The sequence below is a fragment of the Phyllobates terribilis genome, unplaced genomic scaffold, assembly GCF_046119375.1.
Source record: "Phyllobates terribilis strain yellow unplaced genomic scaffold, ASM4611937v1 Scaffold_4__5_contigs__length_816908805, whole genome shotgun sequence".
Classification (NCBI taxonomy): domain Eukaryota; kingdom Metazoa; phylum Chordata; class Amphibia; order Anura; family Dendrobatidae; genus Phyllobates; species Phyllobates terribilis.
This window is the reverse complement of record NW_027362764.1, coordinates 716309651-716321551: the sequence shown is the minus strand read 5'-3', so window position 1 is coordinate 716321551 and position 11901 is coordinate 716309651. Positions and strand designations below refer to the sequence as shown.

The window sequence follows — 11901 nt, the reverse complement described above, 5'->3', positions numbered from 1 at the left end:
GGCAGCAGATATCAGAATCTGGCTGCGGCTTTTCAGAGAAAACATGGTTTTGAAAAGCCGGCCAGAGATTACTGGGTGAGCTCTAATTAGTCCGATGCAGCCTCCGGCCGGCTTATCTCCACCCTGCTCAACTTGATTGACAGGTCGCTCCCATTTATGCTCACACAGGAGAGACCTGTCAATGAACAGGACAGAGACGGAAAATGGTTGCGCCCACACTGGACTACACTATATTTACATATTTTATGGTATAAAATCTGAAAAATTCTTTAAACAGTTTTGATATTTTCAGTTTATAACACGCTGCTGACACCCAGTGTACGGGTAAGCTCGCATTACGACTGCAGTAAATGTGGGCGGGATCTGCTTGCATGTGTGTGACATCACTCCTCCTCTTCCATTATGTGGGTTTGTAAAAGGATAAGGGAGGACAAAGTTTGGGATCACAGTGCAGAGACATTTTTGTTGGTGACTGTAATGAATAATATGCAGTAAATAAATGCAATTCCTCAATTTTTGGAGGGGGTGGGGGATGGAAAATGATTATTTACGGCGTTCATGGTATGACAAAAATGAAATGGTAACATGATTTTCCGGGTCAGTATGATTACAACGATACCAAATTGGAAAAAAGTTAAAAAAAATAAATTGCTTTGCTGCACTATTTTCTGAGACCTGTTTTTATTTTTCTATTTATGGAAATATGATAGACCTTGTTTGTTTGCTTTTTTTAGTGTAGTTTGTACTGCGCATGTGCTAAAGAGGCTGCCGTGTACAGTACAAACAAGACCATACCAGAGAAGAATGATGTCGGCGTGAGAAGAGAAGATCAGCCAATCACCACCGAGCGCGCCGGAAACCGCGGACTCCATTTGAATCTCCTTCCTCCGAGGAAAAATGCCTCAGTGCCGTAGCTGGCGAGTATAACTGTGTGTGACTGTATTCTGATTCTGCACCATTCTGTATGTACAGGAGCACACTATATCCTGTATATAGTATGTCTGTGTCTACTGTATGTCTATAGTGTGGAGCAGTGTGTACAGTATGGTGCAGTGTATGTACAGCCAGCAGTTATATATACTGGACAAAATTGTTGGCACCCTCAGCTTAGTATTTGGTTCCACACCCTTTGGAATATATAACTGCAGTCAATCGCTTCCTATAACCATCAACAAACTTCTTACACCTCTCAACTGGAATTTCGGACCACTCTTCTTTTGCAAATTGCTCCAGGTCTCTCAAATGTGAAGGGCGCCTTCTCCCAACAGCATTTTTAAGATCTCTCCACAGGTGTTTAATGGGATTTAGATCCGGAGTCATCGCTGCCACTTCAGAACTCTCCAGCGCTTTGTTTCCATCCATTTCTGGGGGCTTCTTGAAGTATGTTTAGGGGCATTGACCTGCTGGAAGACCCATGACCTAGGACACAAACCCAGCATTCTCACACTGCACCCCAAAATCTTTTGATTATCTTTACATTTAATGATGCCTTGCACACACACAATGCACCCTGTGCCACAGATGGCAAGACACCCCCAAAACATCTTTGAACCTCCACCATATTTGACTGTAGGTACTGTGTTCTTTTCTTTGTAGACCTCATTCCGTTTTCGATAAACAGTAGAATGATGTGCTTTACCAAAAAGCTCTATCTTGGTCTCATCTGTCTTCCTGGGTCTCCTGCAATAGCGTTTAATTTCATTTTAAAGTTCACAGATAGTTTGCGCTGACACAGAAGCACCCCGAGTCTCTGTGCTGCGGGAAGCAGTAGCTTAGCCTCAGCAGCATCAGTAGAGCACAGATGGGGCTCTGCGGCGCAGCACATCAGGCCAGCTTGTGATCAGCGCTGAATTGAAGTCATATAAGTACTGTGCTCCATTGCTTCAGAAGCACACCACATTCGATAAAGTGGCCGGTCACCTAGGTAACAAGCAACAATCAATCCCCTTTTTGAGAACAAGTAAATTGCAAAGGTGATAATTTTTACAAATATTTTGCTATTTTTCCCATTTAATATTAATCAGACTAACCCCTTATGGAATGCCAGGTGACAAAAATACAACACATGTCTATATATAGAAAAGCATCGCCCTTGATGCCCCCGGAGAACAAAGGCTGCAGGACCAGCGATCACTTATCTAGTCCTTGCTCTGCATTTTGGTGGGTGAGATGGGGGAAGGGAATGGGAGCAGTATTGAGACGTGACGATTAGTCACGCAGCCTCCCCGCCCGTGTCCCTCCTCCTGCCCCTGGATGAGTGCGGAGGATGCCGGGGATGCTGCATCACTATGGGACTTCCCGGCCGCTCTGGACCACGCACTGACTACAGCGCTACCACGCCGCTCGGCAGCAGCTGATCACGTGCGGGCTGGATTCTGATTGGCTGCCGCTTTACACACCTTTGCCGCTGATTGGCTGAAGCTTTCCCCGCCCGGGTCTACGTTCCATGAGCAGCAGCACTAGTGAATGGAGCAGCTGTGTACAGAGCAGCGCAGCACCGAGCACAGCACAGAGCACACTGCCCATCACACCGAGGTGAGTGCCAGCACCTACTGTCCTGGGGGACACAAGCTAGTCCCTTTGTGATCCCATCCAACAAACAGTTCCTGCCCGAATTGCAGCTCAATCTAAGGGGCTCCTGGTCACTCTGGTTGGGTTATAGACCCATCACACTGCGTGCAAACATCCTGCGTGGGGATCTAAACATTGCAGCAGTGAGATTGTAAAGGGGGCACTTACTTATAATGAACCATCCCACTTTGGTATTGAAGTGCCTGGGATGGGTCTGCGCAATGTTTTGCAGCCTTCAGTTCACATGCTGGGAGTTGTAGTCCTGCCAGAGACTCCTGGGGTGGAGAAAGGTGATGGTTGCGAGGGAGGGGGGGCACTTACTTATGATACTAATAATTAGTGTACGCATTAGGTCTGACGTTTTGCAAACTTTTAGACATGCTGGGAGTTGTATTCTCCTGGGGGGTGGGGACCAATGATGATGTGCTTTTGCAAGGGGGGCACTTACTTATGATACTAGTGAATATTGCATGCATTTTGGTTGATGTTTTGCAACTTAGAGTGCATGCTGGGAGTTGTAGTCCTGCCATAACCTCCTAGAGTGTGTTGTGATAGATGAAGATGGGAGGGGGCACTTACTTATATTGCCAATAAGTAGTGCATGCATTGGATCTGATGTTTTGCACACTACAGGGCATGCTGGGAGTTGTAGTCCTGCCAGGCACTTGGGGGTGAGCAGGTGCTTCTGATACTAGTACACAGTGAGTGCATGCATTGGAGCTGCAGTTTTGCACCCTGAGGACATGCTGGGCGTTGTAGTGTCACAGCCATAGCTGGCAGCCAGTCAGGTGATCACGTGACGCATCATCCACATAATATTATGGCCAGCGTGCACGCCTTGTTGTTTATAGGCAGCCCCCGGCAGCTCTGGTAACCGCTGACCCTTCTACTATTCCCCTCATTATTACCTGGGATAACAGCGCTGCCCGGTGCACGCAGTCGGCGGCGCGCATGTGTATACCGCGTGCACGGGCGGCGGGGACGCGCCCTGACAGAAACTAGGTGAAAGGTGACGGAGCGGCGGGTCCCGGAGTTCACGCTTCCTGAGGGTTGTAAGGCAGCAGCTGATCACGCTTCCTTCACGTGTACGCCCCGGAGACCGCTGGCCAATCGCAGCGCGACCTAGTAGACTTTTCCTAGCCAATGGGCGTTTTCGAAGGTGTTGATTGGCTGCGGCGGTGTGTTTGTGTAACCGAGGGAAGGGGGAGGCAGGAAGGCGTGTGTGAGAACAACACAAAGGCGGCGGTGCCGTCACCGCTGTACGAGGCCTGACACACATGACCGGGGCTGGCGGCTCGCCCACTAGGGCGGGGGTGACACCCTGAGGGCACCGATGTGCACGTAGCACATAGAAAGCTCTATAAACCCCCACAAAGGGTCAGTAGGGTGTAGACAAAGGCGAACTACAAGTCCCAGCATGCCCTGCGAGTAATAAACTGTGTACAGCTTCAGTATGGGGTATACTGGGGTGGTACAGTATGTGCCAGACATATGCAATGTGAACAGAGCTATAAAGGTGGTGTCCAGACGTAGAGCACCCCAATACCATATACAAGTGCGTGTGAGGCAACTGGTACGCATCCAGCGAGTCCGCCAGTCCTGCTGTAGCACTACAGGGCAGTACTTGGCATTGGACGATTACCATGGCAACAGCTGCTACTGCTGTCTGTCCAGGGTGTGTAGTTTCGACTAAAAATATATATTTTTTGCAATTGGATTTTAGTAAAATCTTTGCACTGGCTTTTACAGGCTCTTTGTTTCCTGGCACATTATAGTTTGATGTGATATGAGGTCATAAATCAGCTGAGAGGAGGTTTCCATAAGAGAGTCAGAAGGAGCTCACTGACAGACTCCCAGATAGCTCATTGTGCATCCAGTAATAGAGCAGCACAGAGTAGGAAGAGAAAGTTTTAATGAAACCCAATTGCAAAAATGCTGGTCCTGCATAGTACGTGTGATCCGTGATCAGAGTTTTTTGATTTTGTTTGTGACTTTCAGTAAACACTTCACCTCCCCCCCCCCCCCATGAAGAGTATATTCCTGCAGACTTGTTTTGCAGCTTGATGATTGGACGGTGCCCAGTTTTGAGTGCATTCCACGAGGACTCACTTCAAAGAAATGACATATATGCACTTTGTTTTTCTTTCTTTTTTTTTTACACCAGACGGTTTTCAAAATCTCTTTAGGTGGAAAAAAAATGCCCAAAAAAACTCAATTAATTTCCCATAGAGATGAATGTCAAAAGTTTTCCCAGTGTTTGAGGATGGATTTTGGAGTGGATCTGCCCCCCCACCATCTGCCACAGCAACAGAAAAAAAAGATTTTGTATCATCGGTGCAACCGAAAAGGGGCCCAAGAGGTCAGGGGGCCTACCACCTCCAAAGCCGGTGGGATTGTGCATTCTGATGAACTTTCAGACTGCAAAGGGCCCAAATAGTGTTTTTGCACAGAGGCCCTCTTCTGTCTGTGTTTGTCCCTGCTTAAAGGGGTTGTGATAGCGTGGGACCGACGGGCCAGCTTGGGACCGGCGGGCCAGCGTGGGACCAGCTGCTTTGAAGTTATGACTCCCAACTTAAAGCCTGTTGCTGTCAGGGAGTGCTGGGATTTGTAGTTTTTCAAAACAGCTGGTGGGCCAAGGAGACTGCTATCCTAGTAAAGGGTAGGATCCCACCAATATCTCCCCCCACCCACACACCCCAGGGCAGCCACGGTGGGGAGGAGTTGTATGGATCGCAAAGAAACAATTGTATTTGTTTGCAATTTTTACAGTAAAATACCAAACCCTCAATATAACTGCACCATGTGAACAACACCCTAAGCGGGGATAGCGGCATGGTCATGCGATAAAATCCTCACTGAAATAACCATGATTGATATTTAAAGCCATAATAAAACAAGTAAATATGACTTTTTTTTTTTTCTCTTGATAACAGATGGATAAAATGGAAGTTATTGTAAATTATCCCTATGGTAGCTCTTCCTGGAAATCTGCTCCTGAGCAGGGTGACTTTGAAGCTGTGGAGGCTCTTATGTACATGAGTAACCGCTGGAAGTCGGCGTCCAAAAGTTACACAGATTTGAGACCGATCACCCCGGCGTCAGACCTCTCGGAGGGAGAAGATAACCTGACCACGGCGGAGTTCAGCAGCGGCGTCATGCCGGCCTTTGTAAGTGTGCAGAGATGTGATTGTCAAACCATAGGGATATAGGGCCTTGATTCATCAAGTTACTTTTCTCTTTTTGCCTTGATATTTTTCATGATGGCGCTTATAAATATTTTGCAAAATCAAAAATGCTCTGTGTTTTTGTTCTTAACCTTTTTTGTGCAAATTTTTAGAGCATTTTCCAGTACTCATTTTAGACATACAGAAAATCACATTTACACACAAATTTTGCAACTTTTGAACACACACAGACATAAAATATATTTTTAGAAATTTATGAAAATTTTTGATTAAATCCAAAAATTCTTTATTTTGTCAATTCCGTATTTATTTGGACTTGTCAGATGCACTTACTGTTCCTCTTGTGCCTTTTCAGTGCCTCACCCCACCGTACAGCCCTTCTGAATTCGAAATGTCTCACTCCCCCGGCATCACCTCTCCGTATTCAGTATCAGCTACCGAAAATATCAGGTCTACAGCTGGCATGGGCCAAAGTAATTCAGGCCCAACACAACCGAAAGCCCAGGTGACCAGCGTCATCCGCCATACTGCGGATGCTCAGCTCTACCATCCACATCCAGTCTTGCCAAAGAATTGTGAACGTCCAAAGTGCAATATTCAGCCGAAAGCTTCGCCTGGCATTGTAGTGCCCATTAGTGAGAAGTCTGAGCAGATCAAGTCTGAACCCGTTGTCCTTCCTGCACACAAAAACTCTCTGAACAGTGCCCCGAATTACACTGGCAAAGCAAATTGTGATGCCCACCTTATTCCAATGCAAATGCCATCCCCACCGCTGCTTGTGTCCACACCGTTACCTGCCAATGCCATGTCACAGGTGCCCGTCCTGTGTCAAATGGTTCCCTTTTCCTCTAGCAATTCCATGATGACCACCGTAGTCGCAAACACTCCTGCCCAGTCTCCGGCTGTCGTGCAGCCTTTGTTTTACATGGGAGCGCAAGTGCCAAAGGGGGCCGTGATGTTTGTAATGCCCCAGCCTATAGTGCAGGGTACAAGGACTCTTGTGTCCAGCGGTCATCGGCTATCGCCAATTGCACCAGCGCCAGGTATTACGCCTTCAGACGGAAAGGTCTCCTCACACCTCGACTCCTCTCGAATTAGAAGTCATATCTGCAGCCAGCCCGGGTGCGGCAAGACTTACTTCAAGAGCTCCCATCTGAAGGCGCATATGAGAACGCATACAGGTAAGATGTGGCCACTACAGGAGAAATGGGGCATTACAGGGCACCAATACATACATCTTTTTCTTTTTTCTTTATATAGCGCCAACATATTCTGCAGGGCTTTATAATTCAGACAATTTACAAACAATATTGGCACTGTCCCCATTGGGGCTCACAATCTACGTTCCCTATCAGTATGTCTGTAGTGTAGGGGGAAAGAAACCGGAGGAAACCCATACAAACTCCTTGCAGATGTTGTCTTTGGTGGGATTGGACCCCAGTGCTGCAAGGTTGCAGTGCTAACCACTGAGCCACCATGCAGTTCTAACCACCGTGCTGCCCTATACATACCAATGGGAAACCATGTAGTGCTTAGACGCACCGAGTCCTCCTGAGGGAGCTGCTCTTGGCAGTGACTCTCCGCTTTTTGTTTGACCGGGTTCAGACGGACCAGAATGCCCAGATTGACCGCATGTGAGGCTGTACATTCAGATCGGGAGACCTTCGATCAGTCTGGGCATTGCTGACTGTAGCTTGTCTGAACCCGGCCTTACATGTTGGGGGGCCAGAGTATAGTTAATTGCCCCTAATAGGGCATACGTATGGGTCTTCCTACTGGAGTAGCGCCTTTTAAGCTAATTTTAAAATTAATTTTATTGTGCATGTGTAAAAGAAATAAAAAATCTCTTCTCTCACGGATTCAGCTTGTTTAATTCTTCTCTTTATTTTTTCACAGGAGAAAAACCCTTTAGTTGTAGTTGGGAAGGCTGTGAAAGAAAGTTTGCCCGCTCCGATGAACTATCTCGGCACCGCCGAACGCACACGGGAGAGAAGAAGTTCGCGTGTCCAAAGTGCGACCGTCGGTTCATGCGCAGCGATCACCTGACCAAGCACACACGGCGCCACCTATCAACCAAAAAACTCCCTACTTGGCAGATGGAAGTGAGCAGGCTGAGCGACGTGGCCGTGCCGTCGGCCTCAGCTCCCGTCCAGTGAAGGCGCCCGCAGAGCTGACATCTCTCGGGGGGTAAAAGTGGTCATGGTGCCGACCATGATGATGGATCACGTCCTCGCTGTTATGGATGTTGAGTCTGGTTCGAACCACCTTTCTCCAGAAGGAAAGCGCGGTCCGTGAAAGAATGGTAGACTTTGACGAGGACTCTGGTTCCTATATTTGTCTTTTTCTGCATTGTTTAAAATATGTTAAGTGCAGATAGTTTTGTGCAGAGCTATCGAGAACACAATGTGACCAGGGTGATACCAGGCGTAAATATGGACACTGCTTGCAACGTTGTGTCAGCTCAGTGAAAATTACTTACCTGACATCCTGCACTGGTTACTCATCTGCTGACATTACACAGGGCTACCTAGCGACTAGTAACCAGTGCCCGACTTACTAACACTTCTAGTTAAATAGAAAACCTAGTTAATACGCACCGGATATACTAACCCGATAATGACGCTATTCCTAGGTATTAGTAGAGACCGTAGCGGTGAAAACACAAAATATACTTTTCATTGTGTTAACGTTTATTCTCAGGAATGATATAAATATTTTACGAGATCTCCAGTTTACCAAAAAAAAAAAAAAAAGGATATTTAATTTAAAGGAGAGCTCCATTTCTATTATGTCTGTTTGCATAGATTTGGCGATGCATGAATAGGATTTATTATGTTCGCTTGTGACATGACTTTAACCCATAACCCAAGTCCACGGGTATCTTGATACCATTCCAATTAGATAACTATGCACTAAGGTAAAGATCCCGGGAAGCTGAAGTGGTTTTGCGTTTGACCGGTCTTAGTCATACAAAGCAGATTTGGATCTGTCCCTAGTAGAGGTGAGCAAAACAAAAAAAAATTGCATGACCCTGATCGGGGTCCACGTCGTTACTAGGGCAGATGCGGGAAGACTCCTGCGATTTACAAGGCCCCTATGACATCACGTCCTTACACCAGGTCTGAAACGCGTCGTGATGCAATGTCGTGACATTACAGGCTCAGGAACTTGGCACTCAAAGAAGTTTTGTAGTTCTGGTACCCGTGGGTCGCAGTACTGCAAATCTTACCTGCTCACCTGTAGTTATTTTGAAGAACCGTAAAATCTTAAAGGGGTTGTCTAGGATTAGAAAAAAAGTTTTGTTTTTTTCCAGAAATAACCCACAAAGCCGGACAAGAGTGGCGCTATTGCAACTTGGCCACTTGTGGCTTCTGTTTCCGAAGTAAAATCAAATCTATAAAATTCTTTTTGCAGGATGTGAGAACTTTTCTTTTTTCCTTTTTGCACTCTTTCTACAGTGTAATTTCCCGGTGTTACTCACATTTGACCGGAGCTACATACGACCTGTACGAATCCATTCCCTTCATATAAGTGCACCCGGGGGCTTTGTCCGCCTCCAGTTTCTCCATCCTATACCTATGTGTGTGAACACTGGAATTTTTGCCTTAGTCTTGGGATACCTGGTGCAAAAAAAAAAATCCCTGACTATGCGTTGTGCAATTTTTACTGTTACTTTTATGTAGCATGTATGTATTTTATCAGAAATACACGTGTGCACGCCTGTGTGTGCTTATTGTCGCTGACGGCATAACTTCATGTCCGCATTTATGGCTCTGACATCTTTTTGGGGGGCATAAATAACATGTCCAGCCCCTCTAAATTTTATTAAATCCATTACTACTTAAATTTGATGTACTAGATTAAGAGCAAAAGCTGCAGGTTTCAGTTGCTTAAAGTGCATCTTTATATATTTTTATTTTTCACTTGTCTGTTCGGTTTGTGTTTTGTTTTTCTTACTTTTTTTAACTGCACTTTGGTCACAAATGTCTGTAAAGATGTGGATGTAGCTTTGTACAGAAGTAATATTTAATAATGTGTATTAAGACCTACATAACACTGTATGTTTGGGTACCTATTTTCTACATCCAATGTCATCCAGTGGGCTATATACCAAAAAAAACAACAAAAAATAAATTGCCACCTGCGATTACTGTAGGTACACAGAGCAATGGATATTTCTCAGATATTACACTGTAAAGCTCTAATTTACTATACGACCAGAGGAGGCATTTCTGTGACTATTTCATATTTTTGCACAGTATTTCATATATTGTACTTTATACACTTTTAAGAAATAAAGAACAATTTTGCATCAATGGTGAGCGGACAGCATTTATTACCACATGTGTAATACATCCGATAATATTCCTTACTAAATGAGTTCTAAGACGAACCTCCACAAATCTTGAGAGTAGCTACCCTGTCATCTCAAGAATTACAAGGTGCCCTGTCGTCAGATCTCCAAAACCTACTTTCCACTGGGGAAGTGTCCCCAGTACCAAGAACAGATTGGGGAACAGGACACTATTCCCGGGTGTTCCTTATAAAAGAAACGAATGGGACACACAGGATGATAATAAATCTAAAACCATTAAATATGCACATAACATGTGTGCGTGGGTTTCCTCGGGGTTCTCCTGTTTCCTCCCACACTCCAAACGCATACTGATAGGGAATGTAGATTGTGAGCCCCAATAGGGACAGTGCCGATAATGGCTGTAAATTGTCTGAATTGTGAAGCGCTGCTTAATATGTTGGCACTATATAAATAAAAATATTATTATTATTATAACATACAGGAGGTTCAAGATGGACTCATTAAAAACAGCCATTCCATTGATAGAAAACTTTGTGATGGCAACCACAGACCTTTGGGATGCTTACTATAACATCCCCATTCATCCAACACATCGAAAATATCTTCGGTTTGCGGTGACCCAGGGACGACAAATACTTATAATAATAATATAATAATTTTTATTTATAGAGCGCCAATATATTCTGCAGCACTTTACAATTAAGCGGGGACATGTACAGACCATAAATTCAATACAATTTAAGGACAGTTTAAACAGTTACATTAGGAGTGAGGGTCCTGCTCGCAAGCTTACAATCTACAAGGAAATGGGGGGACACAATAGGTGAGAAGTGCTTGTTATTTCAGGTCAGGCAATTATAATAAATAGGGATTTTCATATAAAGCTGCATGATCCGGTCATCAGCCTATATGTTCAAGTGCAATACTCAAGTATCGAGTGCAGTTATCCTGTGCATGGAGGGTGTAGAGACAGATGAATGGTAGGGAGCAGATTCTGAATAATTAGAAGGAGGGAACAGGGGAATGTTAGTTTACTGAGTTGACGTGGTAGGCTTGTTTAAAGAGATTTTTTTAAAGGGCGCTTGAAGACATGGGGGCTAGGCATCAGTCAGATCGTCTGGGGTAGTGCATTCCAGAGAACTGGGGCAGCACTAAAGAATTCTTGGAGACGGAGGTGCGAGGTTCGGATTATGGGGGATGCTAGTCTTAGGTCATTTGTAGAACGGAGGGCTCGTGTAGGGGATAGAGAGAGATGAGAGAGGAGATATAAGGCGGTGCAGAACTGTGGAGAGCTTTGTGGGTGAGAGCAAAGAGTTTATATTGAACCTTGTAGCGAATGGGTAACTAGTGTAATGACTGGCACAAGATGGAGGCATCGTTGAAGCGGCTGGAGAGAAATACAACCCTGGCTGCCTCATTCAGTACGGATTGGAGAGGAGAAAGTTTGGTAAGCGGGAGACCGATCAGAAGAGAGTTGCAGTAATCCAGACGAGAGTAAATAAGAGCGTGTGGCGCCCCTGAGGGTTCGACCGCCACAGGGATGCTGCACCTCTCCAATGGGGTGTGGTGTTCCTCCTTCGAGGTAAGAACGGTGCAATGGTCAGGACCCCATCTCCACATCCAACACCACACTTCTCCCACCAGAGGGGGCTAGTAGGCACTAGTGTGCTGCCCCTACTGGAAATTGGGAGACTGGGGAACCAAGAGATAGGGGGAACCATGTAGTGGGTGAGGGTGGAGGACTCACATTTAGTTACACTTAATATTTCATATTTAATAAACAGCCATCTTGGGCTCATGGTTCTTTGATTGTGCTCTCCATCCCTG

At 45.6% G+C, this 11901-nt stretch overlaps 1 protein-coding gene across 1 annotated transcript; it reads left to right on the top strand.

Annotated features, from left to right (window-relative positions):
- The first annotated feature begins 2431 nt into the window (after positions 1-2431).
- KLF10 (KLF transcription factor 10) lies at positions 2432-10022 on the top strand. The gene is given in 5 exon segments (XM_073679693.1): positions 2432-2485; positions 2488-2535; positions 5505-5738; positions 6112-6937; positions 7653-10022. Coding segments are annotated over 5 exon segments (1407 nt in total). The 5' UTR covers positions 2432-2446; the 3' UTR covers positions 7913-10022.
- The last annotated feature ends 1879 nt before the right edge of the window (positions 10023-11901 follow it).